The 27,609-nt window shown below is 41.4% G+C and overlaps 1 protein-coding gene across 1 annotated transcript in view; it reads right to left on the bottom strand.

The window, feature by feature from the left end:
• Positions 1–15,762: 15,762 nt before the first annotated feature.
• The window catches only part of OPRL1 (opioid related nociceptin receptor 1), a 133,779-nt gene continuing 121,932 nt past the window's right edge, over positions 15,763–27,609 (bottom strand). Inside the window, exon 4 of the mRNA XM_073682902.1 lies at positions 15,763–17,022. Within this exon, the coding sequence (XP_073539003.1) occupies positions 16,499–17,022 (524 nt within the window). The 3' untranslated portion in view covers positions 15,763–16,498. The remainder of the gene's footprint in view (positions 17,023–27,609) is intronic.

Raw genomic sequence — 27,609 nt, 5'->3', positions numbered from 1 at the left:
GGTCTTCTTGAGACTGGACCATTCATCCCGCATCTCCTTCCGCATCTCTCGAGCCCATTCTGGTTCAGCTGCAGGCGGGATGGGTACCTCATTACTCCGGACCATCCCTGCCAGGGCCGTCACCCCCATCTCCTGCTCTCTCACACGTGCCTCCGCCCCCACTTCTAGAAAAGTCATACGTGGGTTGGCGCGAAGGCGCTCCCGCAAGGCCTGCTTCAGCTGCACATCCCTGAGGCCTGCCACAAACTGATCCCTTAAGGTCACGTCAGGGGGGCCCATTCCCAAGGCTATTTCGGCTTGCATAGCTGGGGTCATCGGGTGCATACGTAACATACTCCTAACTCTCTCAGTCCAGTCCCACAGCATCATATTGTCCCCGGTGAACTTTGGGAGATTGCTGAGCATGGCCCACAGCGGCAAGCTAGATTTAGGGGCTCCCAGGATGGACTGCTCTGCAGTGTCTGTGTCTAAAGACTGCATCCTGCCGACTACGCCAAATGTAACACAGGTACTTTAGATGCAGTGACACAGAAGCACAGAGCAGCCGATACAGGGTTAATAAACAGGGAAAGTTTATGATAACAAGGTGAATCTCCACGCAGGGAGTAACAGGGGAAAATATGGGGAAATAGCAGGTATTAGTCTGTAACTGACAGTTTACAGTTTCACTAGATGTAGCAGAGTCAAACCGGTAACAAACGACAGTTTTTTTACTTAGCTGACTTGTGTCCTCTACAAGGCAGTTGCCAGCAGGTGCTGGTGATGCTGTCATCAGGCTTCCCCGCCTAAACAATGCTCCGTCTTCTGGCGGCAGCGGGCGGTCTCCGGTTTTACCCGCTGAGCCCCTAGTCCATAACAGTGCACCTCACGTGCTCAGCTCCACGGACCCTGCGTCTCTTCTCCCTACAGTCAGCTTGACTCCTCCGGTCCACTGCACTTGGATCCCTTGCTCCAAGTCCTGTAGCCAGGAGCCTGGACCCTCTCACACTGCTCTGCTCCGCAGGACCCACCTTCGCTTTCCCGTGCAAACGTCCTCTTCTCTCCCTCTCTCTCGTCACACCAGGAGTCCCTCTGTCACCTGACCTCCCAGCTCTCTCTCTCGACACACCCCCTGCTTCCCTGTCACATGACTCTGATTGCAGTCTGTCTTCCCCCTGCAACAAGAGGTACGGCCCCGGCAGTTCCGGATCCCTTGCTCTGAAAGTACTTACACCCCGGTCTTCCCCCTTACACCACCTAAAAGTAAAAATAATATTGTGTCATAGTTGTATGTATTTTGTTAGTGTTGATGGTTCCACCATTTCAATTCTGACTCAGCAATTTCACATATAAGAGTATATGACTTCTATGTGACTTCTTATTTTTAGTTTCCCTGAAACTACTGGTGTGATTCATCCTTATTTCTCACTATCCTTTAAACTTACTATTAGGGCTCGTTCACACGACTGGATTTTCGTTCCGAGTGCTGTCGGTGGAAAAAAAGGACAGCACTCGGACCAATGTTATTCAAAGGGGCAGTGCAGATGAGCCATTTATTTTCTTTTCACTGCGGGCGAAAACATTCTCGGCATGCACTAGTTTCTTCCATAAATAGGATGAACACCATGTCTGCACATTGAGATTCTGATTTGGCTTTCATCCTAAGTCATATTACAAAACACGTTAAAAGGTTGATTGTGACTTGTAGGATTGCTGTTTCCAACAGGTGGCACTATGGAGTTCTAGTCCTCTTCCTCTCTTAAGAGGCAATTTGCATATTAAAATTCCTAGAGGAGCATTGCACGGCGAATGAGCCTCCTTACAATGGCATGCCAATAGGTCACTTTCCACAAGAAGAAACGTTACCCCTTAGACCTCAGTCCAGAGCCTCTCATCTAGCCAAATCAGATCTCATACTTTGCACTAATGATGGGCAATACCCAAAAACACGGTGTCTGCAAATTGAGATTCTGATTTGGCTTTTATCCTAAGTCATATTACAAGGCTTGTTAAAGGGTTGATAGTGACTTGTAGGATCGCTGCTTCCAATAGTTGGCACTATAGAGTTCTAGTCTATTTGCATATTAAATATGCCAGAGGAGTATTGCACAGCGAATACGTTTCCTTACAATGGCATGCCAAAGTCGGTATGTCACTCTCCACAAGATGAAACGTTATTCCATAAATAGGATGAAACTCACCCATTTAAGTCTATGAGTGCGCAAAAAAAAATTGAATGTCGTCCGGAGGCAGAGTATAGCATTCAATTTTTACAGATACATTGCAATTATGTAACATAGGAAACTGTAAATGATTAATAGTCGCTGTAAAAAAAACGGATTGTATACGGATGACAAGTGAGAAAAGTGTCGTTCCACTTTTCTGGATGAGACACTGAACGATTTTTAGATGGTCGTGTGAACCTACCCTACAACAGTTATAAAATACAGAAAGTGATGAACACGAACAGCTCCAGCGAATCTCTCGTCTACAGTGAGACACATTGTATCATCTACATCATCTATTTACATAATAAAACAAACATACTTCCTTCTGTGACTGTGTAATGGATTATTTTCCTGCTCCGTGTCCCTTTCAGTCAACTACAGCTTTACATCGACTTGTACTAAAAGCATTTTATGGGGAAAAGCAAATATATTTGTTATCCTCCGTTTTTTATCATAAATTATATTGCTCCACTCGAGGGCAAATTGCACTAGCGGCAAACTATATATCTACTTAATGTTAAATTATAGAGAGCACCATAAATAAAACCCCGGTCGTTGGCTGTTATTATGCACGGATCAGCCATGTAGCTATTATTTACAGAGCCTGGAGCAAGACAAGTCAAAAGAAAGGATTCACAGTGATTTATGTTCTTGTCATCATAATTAAATTGATGCATGATCTTTAATTTTGAGGCTTATTTTTCCTTTATCACAGACACAGATCAGATTCTTCCGTACTGGGCATGCTGAGAGTTCTAGTTCCACCAGATGTACCGATTGCATCCCAGCCTTGTTGGTAGATAATCCCAGTAGTTTTCTAACACATGTCCGACAGTCTATAAATACATCATGATATAAAATAGTCAGGCAAGGACACCCGGTGACATTTCTCGGAATTTGTTTCGTGTTCCCAGAACCTCCACAGAAGCTTGAAAATGTCAATGTGTCTATTTGCCCAGCATTAGGCCCCATTAATTGCGTTATTCAGGCGCACGGGCGGCGAGTCTACAGACGTAAAGGTCACAGGGAATTATTCAACAAAAACGACACGGCTCAACGAGACCCATTACATGTTTATTACATATTTCACCAAACAATACATAGGGGTATCCCACCCGGCACGGCCAGGGGGACCCACATAATATTCCAAATGCAGAACAATGCACCTGCATAGCAAGGATAGAGAGCCCTTATGATTGCATAAGTGCAGTTTAGTAGATAAATAAGGAGCTAGAGACAGGATCCTCTCCCTGGTGTAGTATCAGCTACTTATGGAGAGATTTAGATGGCTTCCTACCTGGGTGTGTAGCGTAGCAGCCACCTTCAGATCAATAAAGGAGAAACCCGACTTTATACCACCACATAGGTAAGACTGAGAAGTGTAAACTGCAGGGACCGACATTCTTCATTGTTAAGTCCAGAAGCAGCAAATGTCAATCACTTATGATTACTTTAGCGCCACAGTCCATCACTATGAAGGTCAATCACTTATCACTGTAGTCAGGCTAAGTAGAGTCACATCACACAGTCACTGGATTTACATTCAGAGCATCTCACAGTTCTATATCTGTATAGCCATGTAATTAGTCAGGTTATTGCAGTCAAACAGTCCTATAAGAGAACAGGTCAAGGTCAGAACAGTCACTAAGCCCCAAGGGTGTAGCATGGTGAGTTGGTGGAACAGCGGAGACACTTGCCATGCCAGTAGTTAAATACAGATTTGGAACTTTCTGGAGTCCTATCTTATCTTCTCCCACATGCTTCTGTTTGTGTTAAGTCACAGCAGCCTGAAGTTTTTGCTGGCTGTTATAACTTGATAGAGGCAGCAGCTCTCTCAGAACAGATGGAGGAGTGAAGCCCCCCCTTACTTCCTGCCTGAATTGTTCTCTTCATTCCCCCCAATGAAGAGAACAATTCAGGCAGGAAGTAAGTCTTCTCTTTACTGCTCCTGCTGTGAAGTTACAGCAGTCTGCAGGAGAAGGAAGTATTGTGTGTAATGAGTATATGTGGATATATATATTTGTCTCTTAGTTCTAAACATATGGACAGTACTGGTTCTGTTACTAAGTTGTAGTCAGCGCCATCAAGGATCAGGGTCTTATTAGTCAATTCCACACATGAAAATCTCAAGATAAGTTACTTTTCTTGTATATTCTTTCTTAGTAATATAAGTGTATAAGTATATAAGTGTGTTTATTATCTATGATTAATATGTATTGTTTGTAATGTATGCATATAAATATATGTATTGTTTGTAATGTATGCATTTATGTATGTATTGTATTTGTATGCATGTAATGATCATATATGTGTGTAATGTGTATGTGTAAATTGTGTCCATGTGTGTGTAGAGTGTGTATCATATAGCAATACTACTATGTATTATACAGTATAACAGTACTATGTATGTGTCATTTTGTTGCACAATGTATGTGTACAGTATAACTGCATTATGTATGTGTGTGGTACAGCAGTACTACATGTGTGTGCGATATAGCTGCAGTACAGTATGTATTTATGTGGATAGTAGTACAATGTAAGTGTGCGGTATAGTAGTACTATGCATATAGGCAATCCAAATTCATCATGGCTAACTGTTTAGATCAGTGACTTCTGTACGGATTACAGAGCAAATTTAGAAAACTATTTTCATAAAAGTCAGTCAATTCCAGTCTATACGTTCCAATGGTCTAAGGGGTTGTTGTAAAGTCTATGTCTACTGTAAATGCTATTAAAGGAGTTGTTCACTACTTGGGCAAACCCTTCTTAAATGCTGTATTACCCCATTTCAAATAAAAAAGCCAGATACTTGCCTTCCGCACCGGTGCTGTCAGTGCCGGGTCTCCCAGCATTCTTGTGACATTATGGCAAGCCAGCGCTGTAGCCAGTCAGGGACCGCTAAGGGGCTGCAGTGCTCACACCTTCCCAGGATACCCCAATTTTTTTTTGAGGGAAATGTAAGCACTGCACCTGTTTAGCAGCCGCTGATTGGCTGAAGGGTTCACTTGGCATAAGAACGTCACACAAATTCTGTTTAAATGGCGCCGGTGTGGGAGGTGAGTATCTGTTTTTTTTTTTGGGGGGGGGGATTTAAACCAGGGAACCCAGCATTTATGAAGGGGTTGTCCAACAGAAACTCAGGTAATATGGCTGCCCCCAAAATCATGTATAGATAAAAAGGTAAAAATATAATTAAAAAAATCAGAATCTAAACACAGATTAGAAAAAAAAGAGTGTATCAGTATCTAATTTATTTAGTAAAAAAAACCTAGGTGATAATTCCCTTAAGCCCCATGGTCTAATATCTGTAGGTAGAATCATTTTTGTCTCTTAGTTCTAAACATATGGACTGAACTGGTACCATTATTCAGTTGTCAGCGCCATCAAGGGTCAGGGGCTTATTAGTCAATTCCACACCTGAAAATCTTAAGATAAGTTATTTTTCTTGTATATTCTTTCTTAGTAATTCCTGTCTCATGCTTTACAATAAATAAAATAATTTGTCAATGTCTAGGGAAGTTTTCCAGCTTCTACTAAAGTGCATTTATTGCAGCAGGGCACAAGCGTGCAGCATACACTTCCATGGCCCATTGAACCAGCATGCGTGGGATATGGAACCATGGCACCAGGACATTTCATTGAACCAAGAAGCTTACAATCTTCCCACCTGAAACAAGTAGAAAAAGTGCGATGTTTAAGATGTACAAACATTCCAAACACTGAAATTCATAACATCATTAGTGGTGGCCCCGTGGGGCCCATTTCACCACTTAAGCATTGATTTTCCCTTCACTCTCAGATATGGCCCTAAGGGCGCAGTCAGATGGTATAAATCATAGTGAGACCTGGAGGCAGTGTACGGACTGGCCACCGGCTCTCCCGACCCGAGCAGCATAAAAATATATGAAGCTGTCACCCTCGGGTCGGCAGAGCCGGTGGTCAGTCCATGCACTGTGCTCTAATCTCACTCCGATTCATATGGCCGTCTGACTGTGCCCTTACAATGCTAATAACAGTGAATGGTTCCCTGTAAGGGTCATTTCAGTAAACGTGGCTTAAATTTACAAGTTTTCTTGTTTTTGATTAGTAAATCTAAAATCCAATTTATTCAATTGATAGAGATGAGCGGATCGATTTCCGGGACTCTGGTCGAGCATCCAGGTCAGTGGTACCTGGCAGCCAGACAGGAGTCCCACGAATCTCTTACCTTCCAGCGTCCTCGGCGTGGAATTTTCATTTGTCAATCGATACATTCAATGTGCGTGTATATCTTAGAGTTTGATGAACATCTGATTTTACATTGCAGTCACAGCAGATTTGCATCTGCAAATTTATTTTGCTTTGTTGAAGAAGTGACAACTATGTTTTTGGCAAAGTACATTTGGGAATGGTGACTGCCTCCATCTTGGCTGAGCACTTCTTCCATCTGTCCAAACCTGGTTTCAGTTAGATCAGACTTTAGCTCATTCCTACCCACCTCGAGTTCATTTTCATGGGAGGTGAGTCTGTTTAGTGTAGGGTTGTTCCAGGTGGACTCGACAAGTGCACTAAGATCCTCACATTTAGGCATCATTCAGACATCTAATTTTCATATACTATCCATGTTGGTCCACGGAAAATTGCAAGGACATGTCTGATTTTGATCCAAAGGTAAGATCAAAATCGGTAAAGCAAGTCAATGGGTCTGTGAAAAAATCAGACCGCACTTAGAGAATAAAGAATAACTTTAGGACATACAGCCAATGTAATTATGAAATAGCTTCTTTGTAAAGAAAAGCAAGTAGTCCTGGAAGTGAAGATATGGCCCCACAGAACCCTGATCTCACATCATCCAGTCTGTCTGGGATCACATGAAGAGACAGAAGGGTTTGCACAAGCGACATCCACAGAAGATCTGAGTTTAGTTCTACAAGATGTTTTGAACAACCTCCTTGCTGAGAGCCTTCAAAAACTGGGTGTATGTACCTAGAAGAAGTGATGAAGGCAAAGGGAGGTCACACTAAAGATGTGATTTAGATTTCTCTTTTGTTCATTCACTTTGCCTTTTTTAATTGATAAAAATAAAGTATGAGCATTTGTATTTTTTTGATCGCATTCTTAATTTGCAAAAATTTTATGCAAGTGTGTAAAAAAAAGTGCAGCCAAGTAATGTAGCTTCCTGCAGTCTATGTCTACAGCTTCTTTGCTCTTTCTAGGTGGTAACAGACTTTAAACAAACAGCGTGTAGTCTGATCCTGCAATAACTCGCTCTTCTGTCTGTTTCTTAAAGGGTTTCTCTGGTGCCTGTCACGTCCACAACAGACACAGCTGGGAAGTAATGTGCACTTGTCCTGTTCAAGATATTTGATGTATTGCAACAATGTAAGAAATGTGGTCATGAATGTGGATAACATGTTAAATTCCTGAAATTATTTATATGTCACAAAAAATGGTGTGTACAGGTAGGAATGTCTCCGTCCATTTAATTCTCCAACATCTATTCTAAAAACTTGCAGGGACTTGGAAAAAAAAAATGAAAATGTAATAACCTTCCCAACCCAAGCAGTAAGACTTTTATAATCCATAATTAACACATTATTATATCCAAGTCTTGTCCTACAGAAGAGTGCACACATGGGCGCAGGGCTCTACCGCGAAGAGGAAATGAATGCAAGGACTCTTGACAGGGATAGTTATAGGCAGTGGGTATCTATGTAAGAGGTTGATCAGAGCAAGCTAATAAGTCCAAAGTGTGAAGGGGCAATGAGAAGATTCTATCTGGGAGTCAGCGTGCAGTTTCCGACTTTAATTAACAAGAATACCATTATCTGGTTCATCTCCTACGTTCTACTCCTGGGATTCTGAAATCCATCTCCTCTAACCAGAGCTTGTTATAAAGGTAGCATGTGGCCAGATGATATAATGTTTGGGATGTGGGGGGTGATGTCTACCTTCTACCTATTCACATTAAAAGACATCATCAAGGTAGATGGTAAACTAAGAAATGTTTTAAATAAAAAATTTTCAATAATTTTTTTTAGACATAGATTATTTTACCTACATTTCAGCTCCCTTGTCAATGGAGGTCAGCTTTGACTCCAGAAGCCATGTCTGCTCATTTGGAAGTCACTAAAACAGTGATTGACTGCAGGAGTCAGTTGACTAGAACAGCACTGCATTGGATGTTTCTCCGATGACGTGCTCTTCTAGTTACTTGACTAATCACAGGCTGCAGCGGTCCTGGTGACTATCACGCAGATCAGACATTGCTTTTCGAGCCACAGAAAACCAATGAAGCGGCCTTCGCTGGATCCACGGGGGTGCTGAAAGGGGAATATGCATCCATTTATTGTTTTAAAACCATTAATTCCTAGAAAAAATTTTTTTTATGTTCAACAACTCCTTATTTTGTAATCATATATTGTTCTACTTGTGGTAGCTGAAATCATAGGGGGTCACTGTGTACCAAGGAGGAATCCCAAGCAGATGCTTTTGGACCTCCAGAAAGTGATGAAAACCTGAGCTGGAATGTGATCTTCACCAATGCTGCAATGAAAGTGGAAAATGTACTTAAAGGGGCTACACACCACCTTTAAACATTCACTCAATGTGCCCGGGGGCAGAAGGTGGACTGGACAGAATGTGAAGGCTTCAGTGGATCCGTTCCCAAGGATGTTGATATCAAGAGATTCCATACATCGGGACACAGTACCAAGTGCGGAGGAGAGGCACCATTCTTTACAGATGTAGCCATTCTTAAAATGACAAAAATATGATGTAGAAAGATCTTTCAGTACAGAAGAGTGTCACTCAACACTTAACAATACAAATCAAATGGCTTTTGCTAATTGTTAAAGAGTTTCTTATGTATTACTTTAAGAATGGTTTCATCTGTAGGTGAGCATCCTGTCAGGGGTTTACCACGACAGAGAGGAGCCAGAAGACCGCAGCGTCTGAGTTCACGTACACCTGCATGGAATAGAAGCACTTCTTTCAGCAGTGCAGGAGTTAAACTGCTCAGCTTTGAGTCTCTGTAGCTTCCTTCTTGAAGGTTCTCAGCTGTGCAGTATCAGCCACTCCCCTCTCCTATATAATCTCTGCTCTGGCAATCTTTGATTGCCAGAATTAAGTCTTTTACTGCCTGCTGAGCAGTGCAACATTCGGTGGCGGCGTTTAAGGAGAGTTGTTCTGTGACTGTTGCCTGGAGTTTTGGTTGTGTGCATAGTTCTTTCCTCTTCTATTTTTGTTTACCATCCTAATCCCTTTGGTGTTTCCCATCAGTTGTCTGTGAGTGCATACTTTGTGTGTTTGGTATTTGCATTTGTCTCTGTATGTCCTTCCTTGTTTGTGCATTTACATACACTGTTACTCCCCACTTCCCTGGGTGGGGACAGATAAGGGCTGATTCAGGAGTACAGCAAGGTACGTGGCCCCAGCATCTTCATCATCAGAAGTAACCTGGGGAGCAGGGATAGCTAGCACGCCCCTAGAATTAGGGACAGGGAAGGAGCCCCTGGTCCCGGGTTATCAGACAACAGTATCGTGACATATCCTCTTTTTTTTGTCTTCTCACAATGGGCACATTAAGAAAATGTTTGAAAGTGGCAGACAAACCCTTTAGCTCATCTAACTGTAATGGAGGCACAAGAACATTATGTCTTCTGAGGTTGAGGACTTGGGGGTGTCATTAAGCTCCTTAAAGAGAACTAATTTTTTATCTTTGCTGTAGTGCTCATCCTCTTATATATCCACCACAGATACCTGCCATGGAAAGTTGGTACAATTATAGGACATTAAATACTTCCAGCAATATTTTGATTGCACCCTTTTCTTAAAATATGCATTGCCTAACCGTCCACCTGATCAAAATCTCTGAGTTAGGTTCGCTCATTTGGACGCCTCTGCTTTAAAGGCATTTAACATGAGTGCTGAACTTCAAAGCGATTGTTTCCTAAACGGAGGTAACAACTATCTTCATCAGTCTCATAGAAAGTGAATAAAGTGGAGATCATGCATTTGCATTGCCAAGTGGCGAAACTTGAAGCTTGTGGGCCCAAATGCAAAATCTCTAATGAGGCCCCCAACTGGCACAGAACTTTAATAGTAATAGTCTTTTCATATGGGGCAAAGAGACCTTTGGGGCCCCATAGGCGGGGTGCGATGGCAATCTCTGCACCTATTATTGTGATGCCCCTGGCACTACCCCTCCTATAACAGAGGCCTCATGGTCGATAGTGGTCCTACCAGCTGGACCATCAATTTCTCACTTACCCATACAATAAATGTATATAGAAAGGTAGCCCCTCTAAATTTTTACATGACCCCCCCATCTTTCCTTGCTACATTTGCACATCTTCTGTGACTTTTATGCAAAGGTACATCGTACCGTCTGTCATTCTGTGTGCAGTAATCCTATCTTGATGATTAATGTGTGTTAGGGCAGTGTCTGTGCCCTCAGCATTGGCCTACAGCTGCAGAAAACATCTTTATTTGGTAATTGGAGGGCGGGGGGAGGCATACTGCCAAATGTTGGTGAATTTCCCCGAGGAAGAATTTCCGATTTTGGCTTAACTTCCTTGATTAAATTTGTCACCACTTATTTTCAACTAAAAGGATTATCAGGTCTTGTAACACGTTCTGTTAAAGCCAATACTTTACGGAAAGGCTTTGAATCTGCCAGGGAGGCTGGAGGTGAGAAGGCTCCGCTGCCTCGCTGTGCCAGTCTAGACCTCGGATTTCACTGCGTAGAATAATCTGTTTAACGCTTGCGAAAAATGTTGGAGGAAGCGGCAAAGATGGAGGTGGGGGTGACTGAATGCGCTGAAGAGATTAATGGCTTCTGAGAATTTTACACATGAACCATCGGTAATTCTATTAACAAGAAAACAGGATAATTGCGTTCATTTGTTCTGCATAATATTAGCTTGATACAGGTTCTTGATAAATGAAGCGAAATTATTCCAGAGAGGCAGCGTCTTATAAGCACTATGGCTTAGACAGTGACCTTGACAAACAGCGCGGTCGCACTTAGTCCTTTAAGTGTCGGCTTCCTGAACGCAAAGCTATATATTTTTTTTTTTGCAGTTTTGATTTTTAATCCTATCTAGAATTTAAAGTGACCATGTCAAATTGAACATGCTGATCTATCTGCAGGCAGGAGGAGTAGATCAGATTGATGTATGGTTATATGGTTCAACCATGGACATATTTAGATTAAAATGGCATGAAAAGTGAATATCCACCCTTGTACACTGTTTTTTTTCATATGGCCAACATTTTGTGTCAGTTCATTCCTTAATATATTTTATGTTAATTTGGCATCTGGTTTTCTAATTCAGATCTTCAAAATTAAAAGCCTACAGTCACCATTAGGGGGCGCTCAGTAGCTTCCTGCATACTTTTTATTCATTGATCTCAGTAAGAACATTGTATGCAGCTCCTTCTAGTGATGACTGCAGGTGGTCAACATTTTAGAATTTAACTTCATTCTCATTCTCCGGAAAACTGTAAAGCTTACCATATATTAAGAATCTGTCAGTGAATGCTGTCACATTAGAGACCAACGCTCTAGAGAGAGTGTGCAGACATAAGAGCTATCACGCCAAAGGGTATGACTCATATACTTTTCTTTGATTATGCAGCCAGGTTTATAGAAACATTAATCACAACATGAATATTTCAACGAGCAGGGAACCAATCACAGTCCATTCACTGTTCACCTACATCATATTTAAAGAAGACCTGTCACTTACTCCAAAAGATAAATACCTTGTAAAAATCCCTGAGCTTCCCTGATTCTGTCACTTTTTTTCCATTTTGCGCTGTGTTGCTCCATTGCAGAGATAATCACATTTGTTTCTTCGGGATGTGAAATCTCTGCTTGCAATCCATCTGGGTATTTTGTCATTTTCTTATATGGGGGTATGCACTTTCACCTCTCCCAGATGCAGGAGATCACCCCTCCCAATCAGCACATCATCTATTAATGTCAGATGTTTCTGAGCTATGATTGACAGTGTCTGAGAGGGAGGGGTGAAAGCGCACGCCCCCAGAGAAGACTGTGAAGATCCGCCCAGCTGCACTTCAAGCAGAGATTTCACATACTGCCTTCCAAAAGCAACAAATTTGAATATCTCTGCAATGGAGTGACACAGCTCAAAACGGAAAAAAGCTGCAGGATCAGGGGAGCACTGGGATTTTTGAAATGTCTTTTACTCAATTTTTGGAGCAGATTCTCTTTAAGGTTGAATTACTATCATAGATATATACAGTGAACAGAGAATTACAGTACAGATGTCATCTCAACCAATGAAAGCAGCAAAATTATGATACATTCGGAATAATAATTGTAAAACTTCCCAACTATTCACTAGCGTGGCGTCTAATGGAGATGTGTAAAATATCGAACAGATTTACCTCTTTATAGTGACCATTCCATATTTTTATAATATGTGCATTAAAGAACAAATCCAGTCAGAATTAATTTTCTAATCCTTGATGTCAATCAAATATCCTAATATAATGTCGATTTTTCTGAATGTCGGACCCATCGTGGAACAGGGTGATGCCCAGATTTCATATTTTTTTTACCACGGGGAAAGTTTTTAAGTGCTCCCTGTCACCCCCCACAAAGAAAGATAGGAGAACTTTATGTGACAACAGTTCTGAGCATAATTCTGGCTCATGAAAGTAGCTGCCACATTCAAATTGAATGAGTTGATGAGTGCCCCTTGTGGACAAGAATCCAACTACAATAATGCTATGCCACATAGACAAGAATATAATAACTATAATACTGCCCCCAGTGGATAATAATATAACTACTACAATAATATTACCCACTGTATAGAGCAGAACATGGAGCTACAGGACTCATATGGAGAATTTTATTATCTGACTGGAGTTGTTCTTTAAACATGTAGGAAACTCCCATTGCCGTCAGGGATTTCCTTACTCTTTAGTGTTTGGAGGGTCTCATGGTGTTCTAGTTCACAATACATTCCTTGGGTAAATCAATTGGCTTTCCCAATTATTGTCTCATAGCGTCAGATAAATCTTGCTGCAAAATTAAGCACAAAGTCAGTGAAGACAAAAACATTTCTGTACAGATGAGTGAGGGAGCCCAGAACTGGCCGCGTTCCAGGCAGACATTCAATGAGTCGTTCTGCTAGCACAAAAGTATGTGGGACATGAACCTGCATCCCGCAAAGCAGCACAGTAAGGTCACAGAAAACATTAGAGCAAGCAGAGGAAATCTGTACAGGAGGTGGGAGGTCACGAAAAAGGAGAAACCGTTAAGATCCAATGCCGACCACTGAGAGACATCCACACGGGAGCCGTTCACCAAACGAGTCCACGCCACACTCCAGACAGAAACACGGCTAGAATTACAATATTCTTAGCAATAAGGCACTCCTGCAAGCAGATTGCACTCTTCCCCTTCTTGTCATACCAAAATATATTACTTTTTTGTCATTTCTAATGTTACCCCACACTGCACTCTTTCAAAAGATGAACATAAAATATGAAGGCTATAAGATGTAAAAAGCCACTGCTCGTTGCGGTCCAGAATCCAGAAAGTGGCACATGATCTTATATGAAGGCAAAAAAAGTTCTAGAGGATCAGATACTATTATGTGTGTCCCTCTTTGTCCTAGGCACCTACATGTTGCAGCCTACACCTACAATTTGGCTGCTTACTCATAAATAGCACCCATTTACCGTGGTAGAACTTGAAGTTGGGTCCAATAAAAGATCTATATCTTGGCTAAAGCCAAATGCCAATACTACTTTTCTATGGGTACACTTTAAAAGAAATCTGTCAGCAGAATTTCACCCCCCAAGCTATTTATATGCACAGGTAGCTCTTTCAAACGCAAATCCAGCAATAACTTTACATGGCCGGTCCATTCCTCTTACTGAGAAATTAGCGTTTGAATTGATATGCAAGTGAGGCTGAAGAACTATGGTAGATCCGAAGCCTCTGTCACTCCAGCTCTATTCCTTGCCCAGCACCGCCTCCTCCTGATTGATTAACAGCCTCTGTGCTGTATGACTTCAAGCAAAGGAGCTGTTGGTCAAACAAGAGAAGGAGGTACCGGGTGAAGAATAGAGCTGGAGTGACAGAGAATTCAGATCTAGCATAGTCCTCATTAGCGGAGAAATGGACTGGCCATGTAAAGGTATCGCTGGACTTTATTGTTTTACTTGGAAACTATCAAGGATTAAAGTTCTGTTTTTTTACCTAGAAGCAGTGAATATAAAATGGTTCCTTATTTATCAATAATGGAATCAGTCACCAATGTAGTACAAAAGGGGAGCTCACTCTTAGCTACTTGGGACATGGCACTCCATCCGTTTCCAATTTAGCATATCCATAACCCATAATATTCCATAATAAATTATATAATCCTCATAAATATTTTCAAGGCCTCCATCATACACACCAAAATCATCCAACCAACATTAAAACTGAGGTCTGCAAGTAGCACTTAAATACTCACAACAAATCCACACTCCGTTTGTCTATGCTCCTGATTATACAGCTCCCTTTACCAAGGCCAGAAGAGGTAGAAGTCCTAACTAGTAAAATGTCCTACATCTCCACACCTTCTGAGGACCAGCAGAGCTTACAATCCTCTGTACTTTGAGCATCACTGATCAAGGAATACATACTCTCAGTGGGCATTGGATCCTGGTCCATTCAGCATCTTGTAGGGCACAGAAAAAATTATCACGGGCACATTTAAAAAGTCAGCTACTTCTCTGTCCTTCAGTCCAAAGGACACTCTTCTTCATTTGATGGTTTGTTCACGTAGGCTGGCAATATGGCCCATGTGAGAAGCTATACACATGGGTTGCTTCCAGAGACTTATATAAAGTCATAACTCTCATAGTCACCATGTGCCTTTGGCTACAGAAATGTCTTTCTTTTTTATTTATTTTTTAACGATTCCTTGCAGGCTGGAGCAAAGTTCAGCAGATCCCCAGTGATGAAAGGCTTATATTTTTGAGGCTTCAAATATATAGGATACATTATATATAGATATATATAATGTATGTTTATACAGAGTATATACATGTAACAGTGTCTATATACAAATCAGAAAGGCTTTAAGTAAGGGCAACACTAGGGACAACAGTTAAGGCTGCACAAGTGTAATGTTCTCGATAACTCGTATGTGGATGGATATAAGGGTGAAGACCTACCCAGTATCCATAGAGAATATCACTTCTGAGTTTGAAAAAAGGCTGTAAGGAACTTTTTCGTCTGGATGTTGTGGTTTAGTGATAAAAAAGGTTTGATCTTACAATTGTGCGAATGCAACTTGTCCAGTCCCGCAAAAAGTTGTGCCTTGTTAGACATGACCGGTTTTTCAATTTCTGAAACATCAGAAAGAACAGCTTGATATAGGGAATTCCAACTTTCGATCAGTCTAAACATTTTAAGAGAAGTTACACTTAGCAAGATGCAATATCACCAATTTGTGGAGAAGTCATACAGGACATTGACCACAATAATGAAATCTGATATCTCTCATGTCTCTGATGTCTTCAAAAATGGAGCTTCTGAATGATGGTAAAGATACTTCATGGACATAGCTTTATTTTTCTGTCCAGAACACATCATAGCTGATTCTTAGGTGTCTGTATGAATTTAATGAGACAATTCTGGAAGAGAAGTCCATCTGCATGGAAAAATGACTGCGGTAGGACATAAGACCATTACGGTTTTGGTCATTTATCTCAAAATGAATATCTTCCAGCTTCAGACAATATACCTGGTGCATGTGCAATATATAATTGTAATACATAACAATGTATGTACACATACACAGATAAGGAAATTATAAGCTGTACATATGTGAGGTGGAGGGGAACAAATCCCCAAAAGGCGATTTCTGCTCCTCTGGAGCAAATTAACTTAGGACTCTTAAAAAATCTTTGATTCTTGTACAGACTATAGTTAAAGAGAATTAAAGAGGATTTTAATTTCAACAAGGAGGGTGAAATTCTGCTGAAGAAGATATTGCCCTCATTTTGGGTTTCTATAGCAGTGAGAGTTAAGTCGGCAGAACCCTAGTTGAAGTGTCTCTCTTCTGTTCTTATGAGAAGTTGGCGAGTCCTATATTAAACAACCAATGGATTTCCACTGTATTTCCATTGTATACATGATTTCATCCAAACGGAGGTGTTTTCTCAGTACACCTCCATCATCTTGGTCACAAAGCAGTGATTTGTGTTAGTTCTGCTTGTGGATTAGTCCCCACTTGGTCTCCTTCCCCGCCCAACATGGGCAGTTCCATGCCTAGTCATGCCGGATTATTCGGTCCATCTGAGTTCTTGCAGGCGTAGGCAACATCTTTGGCAATGCTGCACATGCGGTTGGACATTTGCAGCTCGGTACGGAAAGCCGAGGGGAAGCAAAATTTCTTGAAGCATGCTTTGAAGTTCTCATCTAAGAAGGCATAGAGAACAGGGTTGAGACTGCTGTTGATATAGCCTAAAGCGATGCAAAAATGAAGTATGGCCACCTTGACGTCACTGTTGGGCTTAGCTCCAAGGCTCTGCACCAGCACATAAATCTGAATGGGGGTCCAACAAATAATGAACACAGCTACAACCACTAGGACCAGCCGTGTAATTCGACGAAGGTTTCGGTCCTTCTCTCTTGACCCAGACAAAACTCTGACTTTTTTCAACCTTCTGATCATCAAACTGTAGCAGATGGTGATGATGAGAACAGGTATTACAAAAGAAAAAAGGAAAACACAAGTACCAAAGACTGGTTCCCAATAATGTTCTGGATCAGGAAGCTGCACCATGCACTCAATATCTGTAGGGAAAGAAGACACAGTGTTATAGAAGACATGCCAGAGAAGGAAGAGCGATAAAACTGCCTAGTTACATGCAAATTGCTAATAATCCTCTCACAATGGGCACAGGAAAATTACAGGTTCAATCGTCCTCTGCCGCACAAACACAATGTATCCAGAGTATCTCTGTAATTTGCTGCCTTAGAAATATTACATCAGTTTATACCTATTGATTTCTACTGTTATTGCAGTGTCTGTGTTTTTTCCCCCCATACCTGTATATTTTCAGCAATCTCTGCTCTATTATTGTGACTTGTGACTGGAGGATGATTACCTAATCCTCCACGTTGTAAGGAAACCTAGTCTGGAAATGAATTAGATCTTCTCAATTATTCCACAACATCATAGTAAAAAAAATAGCTGCTCCCATCTTAAAAATTAGCTCCCACCTACTCGACCACAAGTGATTCTGTCCTTCACTTACAATCGCATTATCCAATGAAATATTGATGTTTTACAATGGAAAAAAAGAACCAAAGAAGGAAAGTTCCATCACTGAAAGATTTAGCTTGAAAGGAAATGGTCTACAGGACAGACAGGGAATTTGTGCAATGTTCTCGGCTGGGGAAAAGGGGAGCACAATAAATGAAATGCTGATGTGTCATTGGGGAGCACAACAGAGGTTCATCTCCTACCATCATACTCAAAAGTGCTATAGAAAAAAACCTCATGACCTGTCATTTGTCAGGAATGGCCCAGTTCAAGGTGGAAATCTTCTAACCCGTGACCGACCCTTCAAAGAGTCATTCAATGGGTGCAAATATATCACTATATTAGTCTATATCAGACATCTTATATCTAATGCCTAATCAAAGGAAAGCTTGTTTTGGAGAAAGGACTTCTCTCTTCTACTTCAGAAGTTTGTGGCTTGGTCTTAAGGCTCCTATACACATTAGATTAAAGTGTGTTACTGGTCGAACGATCAATTAACAAAGATCATAAGACTGACACAGTCACACACATTTCAGTCGATATTGCCTATTATGGTCATTCAATCTGGCAATTCAAGTTCAACGAGACCGATTGATGAGGGAACTAATCAGTCTGGGAATGAACTTTCGTCCGCCAAAGAATTTAACACTGCCGACTTCATTTCAAACAAGGACCATCTATGATTAGTGGGTAAAATGATCACTAGTCCCTAAGCTTTAACCCAATCGTTTTGGTTGAAATCATTCATTTTCCTCAAATCTATTTGAATGTGTATGGGTGCCCTTAAGGAGCTTTGAAGGACTCTGTATTGGAAAGGTTTATTTTAATGGTTTAGTTTGATTCTACCACTTAAATATTTTGAGTGCCAGCTTTGGTAAGGGAGGTACCAGGGAATGCTAGACATCAGACCACATTGCTGCCTAATTATCAGGGGAAGGTGGGCTCGGGGGTTATAAAAGTTAGGATTAGACAAAGAACAGTTGAGTCCACATGAAACTTCAAGATGCAAAGACTACGCTCGTGTCAATCTGGGTCTGCAGTACAGGGGTCTTTCAGATATGGAGGTTAAGTATAATACATTTTTGTTCTTATTGTTATTGTTCTTGATGTTATTGTTGTGTACATTAACATCTCTTGATATCTTTTATGTTTCGTATTGTTTTGTATGTATTTATAATTATAATTTTTTTCGTAAACAGTATTATTTCATTTAGCCATTGTGTGTGATGTGCCGTGGTCACGCTCAATGCAAATGTATTGAGTGAGGCCGGACACAGTTTAGTCGGAATGTGGCCGGAAGTACAGTACAGACCAAAAGTTTGGACACACCTTCTCATTTAAAGATTTTTCTGTATTTTCATAACTATGAAAATTGTACATTCACACTGAAGGCATCAAAACTATGAATTAACACACGTGGAATTATATACTTAACAAAAAAGTGTGAAACAACTGAAAATATGTCTTATATTCTAGGTTCTTCAAAGTAGCCACCTTTTGCTTTGATGACTGCTTTGCACACTCTTGGCATTCTCTTGATGAGTTTCAAGAGGTAGTCACTGGAAATGGTCTTCCAACAACCTTGAAGGAGTTCCCAGAGATGCTTTGCACTTGTTGGCCCTTTTGCCTTCACTCTGCGGTCCAGCTCACCCCAAACCATCTCGATTGGGTTCAGGTCTGGTGACTGTGGAGGCCAGGTCATCTGACGTAGCACCCCATCACTCTCCTTCTTGGTCAAATAGCCCTTACACAGCCTGGAGGTGTGTTTGGGGTCATTGACCTGTTGAAAATTAAATGATGGTCCAACTAAACGCAAACTGGATGGAATAGCATGCCGCTGCAAGATGCTGTGGTAGCCATGCTGGTTCAGTATGCCTTCAATTTTGAATAAATCCCCAACAGTGTCACCAGCAAAGCACCCCCACACCATCACACCTCCTCCTCCATGCTTCACAGTGGGAACCAGGCATGTAGAGTCCATCCGTTCACCTTTTCTGCGTCGCACAAAGACACGGTGGTTGGAACCAAAGATCTCAAATTTGGACTCATCAGACCAAAGCACAGATTTCTACTGGTCTAATGTTCATTCCTTGTGTTCTTTAGCCCAAACAAGTCTCTTCTGCTTGTTGCCTGTCCTTAGCAGTGGTTTCCTAGCAGCTATTTTACCATGAAGGCCTGCTGCACAAAGTCTCCTCTTAACAGTTGTTGAAGAGATGTGTCTGCTGCTTGAACTCTGTGTGGCATTGACCTGGTCTCTAATCTGAGCTGCTGTTAACCTGCGATTTCTGAGGCTGGTTACTCTGATAAACTTATCCTCAGAAGCAGAGGTGACTCTTGGTCTTCCTTTCCTGGGGCGGTCCTCATGTGAGCCAGTTTCTTTGTAGCGCTTGATGGTTTTTGCAACTGTACTTGGGGACACTTTCAAAGTTTGCCCAATTTTTCGCACTGACTGACCTTCATTTCTTAAAGTAATGATGGCCAATCGTTTTTCTTTACTTACCTGCTTTTTTCTTGCCATAATACAAATTCTAACAGTCTATTCAGTAGGACTATCAGCTGTGTATCCACCAGACTTCTGCACAACACAACTGATGGTCCCAACCCCATTTATAAGGCAAGAAATCCCACTTATTAAACCTGAAAGGGCACACCTGTGAGGTGAAAACCATTTCCGGTGACTACCTCTTGAAGCTCATCAAGAGAATGCCAAGAGTGTGCAAAGCACTCATCAAAGCAAAAGGTGGCTACTTTGAAGAACCTAGAATATAAGACATATTTTCAGTTGTTTCACACTTTTTTGTTAAGTATATAATTCCACATGTGTTAATTCATAGTTTTGATGCCTTCAGTGTGAATGTACAATTTTTATAGTCATGAAAATACAGAAAAATCTTTAAATGAGAAGGTGTGTCCAAACTTTTGGTCTGTACTGTATATAAATCACATACTTGCAGTTTGATGACCGCCCGCTCGTGGTGCCTGCACCGGAGAAGTCTCACAAAGTGCAGTGTGCACATAGCCTAAGATCGGACAACCCCTATAAGGGCAGATATGCTCTTCTTTAACAGTATTCCACCAAACATAAAATACGAAACACTTTTAAAGTCTAAATCTTTCAGAAAGAACCACACCATCCTTATTTGAACTCATCAGTGCATGTAAATGAATTTGGAATCCAGTTCCTCACTTGGCGACTCATCTGCCAATAGCCAAGTGCATATCACAGGCAGCTAAATCCAGACACTAATTCCAAGGTGATTAATCTTCACTTATTTCATTTTTTCTCTCTAAAAAAGGCAAAGCTACTGACGTACGCTTGTGAAATATAACTTTAATAACACTCCCCGTTAGCAGAATGTAAAACCCCTTTGAGAATGTGAGAATAAAGTCAGCACTAAGAAAGCAGGAGGCGACTGTCACCAACGACAGCTGGCAGAATAGTAAGCATAGGGACATGTTTGCCAGGGCTTGATCTGCCCGGGCAATTTACTAGTATAAAAGAAGCATTTGCTCTACAAGAGGCAGTGAACGATGGATTTTATCGGCGTCTCATCTTGGTCCTCTGTATGTGTTGTGTTGATCACAGCAGGGAGAGAGCTCTACAATGATACTGGCTTAATAAGATCTTATTTCCCCAGAGACTGTTGTCTTTCCCCCACCTCTTGCCCGGATCCGGCAGTGCGATTGCAGACAAGATGCTTTTATCACCACCTGATGTCTTTGTTTTTATAAACCAGCAAAAATCAAAGCTAAAAAAGAAAGGAAATAAACGACGGAAAAAAAATCCCATTAATGAGATATTTACACAGGGATCTTTAGCAGCATTAATAAATGCATATAGCATTAAGAGCGATGCAAAAAATAAAAAATAAATCAATAAAAACACCTCTAAATGCTGAAAGGGAATCTGTCGGTAGGATCAACTCTCCTAAGCCTATATGGGCATGTAGACCATAGGCACCAGAATAAAATGGAACCTTGATATCTGTGATCCGATGTCTTATTCCATAGAAATCCATGTTTCTCTTAATATACAAATGAGCTGTTACGATCTATGGGCCGGACATAGATCTCCCTGAGAATATGCCTCCAGAGCTTATTTTAAATGAAAGGGGCAATTATTACCAGTGTGAGTCATGTAGATCAGGAGAGCAGACTGTCAGTCATTACATGTCTCACATTGGTAATTTCCCCATTAATTTAAAATAAGCTCTGGAGGCAGATTCTCAGGGAGATCTCTGTTTCTGTCCCCAGAGATCTTAATAGCTTATTTACATATTAGGGATAATTATAATTTCTCTGGAATAAGACATCGTATCGCAGATATCAAGATATCATTTTATTCAACTTTCTATGACGTATATGCCCATTTGTATAGACGGCTTAGAAGTGTCGATCCTACTGACAGATTCCCTTTAAAACATATTTCTTATCTCCTTAGGATGGCGACAGAGAATAGCTTGGATTTTCTACTTTCTGCAAAAGAAGATAAACTCCCAACTGGTTCACCAATTCTCTCTGGAGATGCTATAGATATTCATGGTGCATAGTGGACCTCTTAAGTCAGGTAATTAGTAGTGTTGAGCGATACCTTCCGATATCGGGAAATATTGGATCGGACCGATACCCAAAAAGTATCGGATATCGCCGATTCCGATACCGGAAACCAATGCAAGTCAATGGGACACAAATATCGGAATAAAAATAAACCCTTTCTTTCCTTGTAGGCTAATTCTACAAGGAGATAAATAAGTGGCTCAAGAACTGGTGTAGGAAGGAGGGATTTGGGTTTCTGGAGAACTGGGCCGACTTCTCAGTTGGCTACAGACTCTACGCTAGGGACCGGCTGCACCTTAATGGGGAGGGTGCAGTTGTGCTGGGGGAGAAAATGACTAGAAGGTTGGAGGAGTGTTTAAACTAGGGATTGGGGGGGAGGGTATTCATTTTATAGGTGGGGAAGATAGTGCAGATAGTGACCTGGGCACAAATAAAAAAAATGGGGGTGGGGTTAGAACAGTCAATAAAGTAAGAAGGAATAGAGGTACAGAGAGATACAAAAAATGCATGTACACTAATGCCAGAAGCCTCACCAACAAAATGGAGGAATTAGAATTAATTTTGTTGGAAAATAATTATGACATGGTAGGGATATCTGAGACGTGGCTTGATGAGAGCCATGACTGGGCAGTTAATTTACAGGGCTATAGTCTGTTCAGAAATGACCGTACAAACAAGCGAGGGGGGGGGGGGTGTTTATATGTAAAATCATCCTTAAAACCTGTCTTGCGGGAGGATATATGTGAATCTAATGAAAATGTAGAGTCCCTGTGGGTGGAGATAAGGGGAGGGGAAAAAAATAATAAATTACTGATAGGGGTTTGTTATAAGTCTCCAAAAATAATGGAAGTAGCGGAGAATATCCTCGTAAAGCAAATAGATGAAGCAGCGACTCAAGGAGAAGTCATTATTATGGGAGACTTCAACTACCCTGAAATACATTGGGGGACAGAAACATGTAGTTCAAGCAAAGGTAATAGGTTTTTGACAACTATGAGAGACAATTACCTTTCACAACTGGTTCAGGACCCAACAAGAAGGGGGGCACGGCTAGACCTAATATTAACCAATAGGCCAGACCGCATATCAAATATACGAGTTGGGGGTCACTTGGGTAATAGTGATCACAAAATAATACGTTTTCATGTAACCTTTAATAAGATGTGTAGTAGAGGGGTTACAAGGACACTAAACTTCAGGAAGACTAATTTCCAACGGTTGGGAGATGATCTTAGTGCAATAAACTGGGACGATATCCTGAGACATAAAACTACACAAAGCAAATGGGAGACATTTATAAACATTCTGAATAGGACCTGTGCACAATATATACCCTTTGGGAATAAACATGCTAGAAATAGGAGGAAACCACTATGGCTAAATAGAGCTGTAAGGGGCGCAATAAGTGACAAAAAGAAAGCATTTAGAGAACTAAAGCAAGTAGGTAGTGATGAGGCATTAAATAAATATAGAAAATTAAATAAATTATGCAGAAAACAAATCAAGGCAGCAAAGATTGAGGCAGAGAGAATCATTGCCAGAGAAAGTAAAAATAACCCCAAAATATTCTTTAACTACATAAATAGTAAAAAACTAAAAAATGATAGTGTTGGCCCCCTTAAAAATAGTCTGGGTGAAATGGTGGATGAGGATGAGGAAAAAGCCAATATGCTAAATGAATTTTTTTCAACTGTATTTACACAAGAAAATCGCATGACAGAAAACATGATTAGTGATAACAAAAATTCTCCATTAAATGTCACTTGCTTAACCCAGCAGGAAGTACTGCGGCGTCTAAAAATCACTAAAGTTGACAAATCCCCGGGCCCGGATGGGATACACCCGCGAGTACTGCAGGAATTAAGTAACGTCATAGATAGACCATTATTTTTAATCTTTAAAGATTCCATAATAACAGGGTCTGTACCACAGGACTGGCGAATAGCAAATGTGATGCCAATATTCAAAAAGGGGACAAAAACTGAACTTGGAAATTATAGGCCGGTAAGCTTAACCTCTACTGTGGGTAAAATCCTTGAGGGTTTCCTAAGAGATGCTATAATAGAGTATCTGAAGAAGAATAACCTCATGACCCAATATCAACATGGGTTTACAAGGGACCGCTCCTGTCAAACTAATCTGATCAGTTTTTATGAGGAGGCAAGTTCTGGACTGGACCAAGGAAATGCAGTGGATGTTGTGTATATGGACTTTTCAAAAGCTTTTGATACGGTTCCACACAAAAGGTTGATACATAAAATGAGAACAATGGGGATAGGGGAAAATATATGTATGTGGGTTAAGAACTGGCTCAGTTATAGGAAACAAAGGGTGGTTATTAATGGAAAACACTCAGACTGGGTCTCAGTTAACAGTGGGGTACCACAGGGGTCAGTATTGGGCCCCCTTCTTTTTAACATATTTATTAATGACCTTGTAGGGGGCATACAGAGTAATATTTCAATATTTGCAGATGACATTAAAGTCTGCAGGGTACTCAATACAGAGGAGGACAATTTTATATTACAGTAGGATCTATGTAAACTAGAAGCTTGGGCTGATAAATGGCAAATGAGCTTTAATGGGGATAAATGTAAGGTAATGCACTTGGGCAGAGGAAATAAAATGTATAATTATATGCTTAATTGTAAAACACTGGGAAAAACTGTAACTGAAAAAGACCTGGGTGTATTGGTGGACGACAAGCTCACGTTTAGTGGCCAGTGTCAGGCAGCTGCTGCAAAGGCAAATAAAATAATGGGATGCATTAAAAGAGGCATAGATGCTCATGAGGAGAACATAATTTTACCTCTATACAAGTCATTAGTGCGACCACACTTAGAATACTGTGTACAGTTCTGGTCTCCGGTGTATAAGAAAGACATAGCTGAACTAGAGAGGGTGCAGAGAAGAGCGACCAAGGTTATTAGAGGACTGGGGGGTCTGCAATACCAAGACAGGTTATTACACTTGGGGTTATTTAATGTGGAAAAAAGAAGGCTTAGGGGTGATCGTATTGCTATGTACAAGTATATGAGGGGACAGTACAAAGACCTTTCTACTGATCTTTTTACTCTGAGGCCTGAGACTGGGACAAGGGGGCATCTTCTACGTCTGGAGGAAAGAAGGTTTAATCATAATCATAGACGACGATTCTTTACTGTAAGAGCAGTGAGACTATGGAACTCTCTGCCGCATGATGTTGTAATGAGTGATTCACTGTTAAAATTTAAGAAGGGCCTGGATGCCTTTCTTGAAAAGTATAATATTACAGGTTATATATACTAGATTCCTTGATAGGGCGTTGATCCAGGGAACTGGTCTGATTGTCGTATGGAGTTGGGAAGGAATTTTTTTCCCCAATGTGGAGCTTAGTGTTTGCCACATGGTTTTTTTTTGCCTTCCTCTGGATCAACATGTTAGGCTATGGGTTGAACTAGATGGACTTAGTCTTCCTTCAACCTTAAAAACTATGTTACTATGTTACATGAAGGAAAACAACTAAGAATAATGTAGAATGACATGAAAAGCCGGCAATTCAGCAGCGGCATACACCGGTACCCGACAATTTAGAACAGAAAGAATAGAACATCACACATAGATTAGATAGATAGAAACATGTCAGTCACATATATATGAAGTACAGTGACAGTGTTGCTTATTGTACTTGTCATTTAGTGTAAAGGATTTATTAAAAAAAATAACAGTGTTTTCATGCACCGTCTCTTTAAAAAAGCCGGCCGGCAATTCAGCAGCGGTACCCGACAATTTAGAATAGAATGAATAGAGAATCACACATAGATTAGATAGATAGAAACATGTCAGTCACATATATAAGAAGTACAGTGACAGTGCTGATTACTGTACTTGTCATTTAGTGTTAAAATAAAGGATTTATTAAAAAAAAAAATTGGCGTGGGGTTCCCCGTAATTTTAGTCTCTAGCGTAGGTTAAGCAGACAGCTGGGGCAGATGTTTGAAGCCTGGGAAGGGGTTAATACCCACGGAGCTTCCCAGGCTACTAATATCAGCCCCCAGCTGAATACCTAGCCTTTACTAGCTATTAAAATGGGGGACCCCCAAAAAATGACGTGGGGTCTCCCCTATTTTAATAGCTAGCAAAGGCTAGGCAGACAGCTGGGGGCTGATATTAATAACCCAGGAAGGGTGCCATGAATATTGGCCCCCTCCCAGGCTAGAAACACCAGCCGTCAGCCGCCCCAGAAATGGCGCATCCATAGGATGTGCCAATTCTGGCACTTAGCCTCGCTCTTCCCACTGCCCTGTAGCGGTGGCAGTGGGGTAATAGGGCTGGGGTTGATGTCAGCTTATAATGCCAGCTGACATCAAGCCCAGGTTAGTAATGGAGAGGCGTCTATAAGACACACACATTACTAACCCCATAGTCAAAGTTAAAAAAAAAAACACAAACACCCAGAATAAAGTCCTTTAATTGAAATAAAGACACAACTCTTTATTGTTCTAAATTAAACCATACTTACCATCACGCCCATTCCAGCTGAAGCCAACGATCTCCTGCAATAAAAGTAAAATAATAAAGCAACCTCATCCGTACCTTTCCATGGTTCCCACGACGGCTCCAGCTCTGCTACATTCACATGACAGGCTGGATCGCAGCCGAAAGCTGCCATCCAGCTTGCCATGCCGCAGAGACTGAGAAGCGCAGGCATGCTTGCGCTCCTCAGTGTCTCGCTGTGACGGCATCCAGATGAGCCGAGTTCATGTCCAATGAACTCAGCTCACCTCATGCACGTCACTGACAGCGTGGGAAAATTCTCCTGCTCAAGCGCTGAGCGCAGGAGAATTTTCCCATGCTGTCAGTGACGTGCATGAGGTGAGCTGAGTTCCATGGACATGAGCTCACCTCATGCACGTCACTGACAGCGTGGGAAAATTCTCCTGCTCAAGCGCTGAGCGCAGGAGAATTTTCCCATGCTGTCAGTGACGTGCATGAGGTGAGCTGAGTTCCATGGACATGAGCTCACCTCATGCACGTCACTGACAGCGTGGGAAAATTCTCCTGCTCAAGCGCTGAGCGCAGGAGAATTTTCCCACGCTGTCAGTGACGTGCATGAGGTGAGCTGAGTTCATTGAACATGAGCTCACCTCATGCACGTCACTGACAGAGTGGGAAAATTCTCCTGCGCTTGCAGTGAGTGTGAGAGAATTCTCCTGCTGAAGCGCTGAGCGCAGGAGAATTTTCCCACGCTGTCAGTGACGTGCATGAGGTGAGCTGAGTTCATTAGACATGACCTCGGCTCATCTGGATGCCGTCACAGCGAGACACTGAGGAGCGCAAGCATGCCTGCGCTTCTCAGTCTCTGCGGCATGGCAAGCTGGATGGCAGCGTTCTGTTGCAATCCAGCCTGTCATATCAATGTAACAGAGCTGAAGCTGTTGTGGGAACCATGGAAAGGTAAGGATGATGTTGCTTTATTATTTTACTTTTATTACAGAAGACATTGGCTTCAGCTGGAATGGGCGTGATGGTAAATATGGTTTAATTTAGAACATTAAAAAATTGTGTGTTTATTTCAA

This window comes from Phyllobates terribilis, unplaced genomic scaffold (genome assembly GCF_046119375.1).
Source record: "Phyllobates terribilis strain yellow unplaced genomic scaffold, ASM4611937v1 Scaffold_5__5_contigs__length_657084704, whole genome shotgun sequence".
NCBI classification, from domain to species: domain Eukaryota; kingdom Metazoa; phylum Chordata; class Amphibia; order Anura; family Dendrobatidae; genus Phyllobates; species Phyllobates terribilis.
The sequence above is the reverse complement of the archived record's forward strand: the minus strand, read 5'-3'. Positions and strand labels throughout refer to the sequence as shown.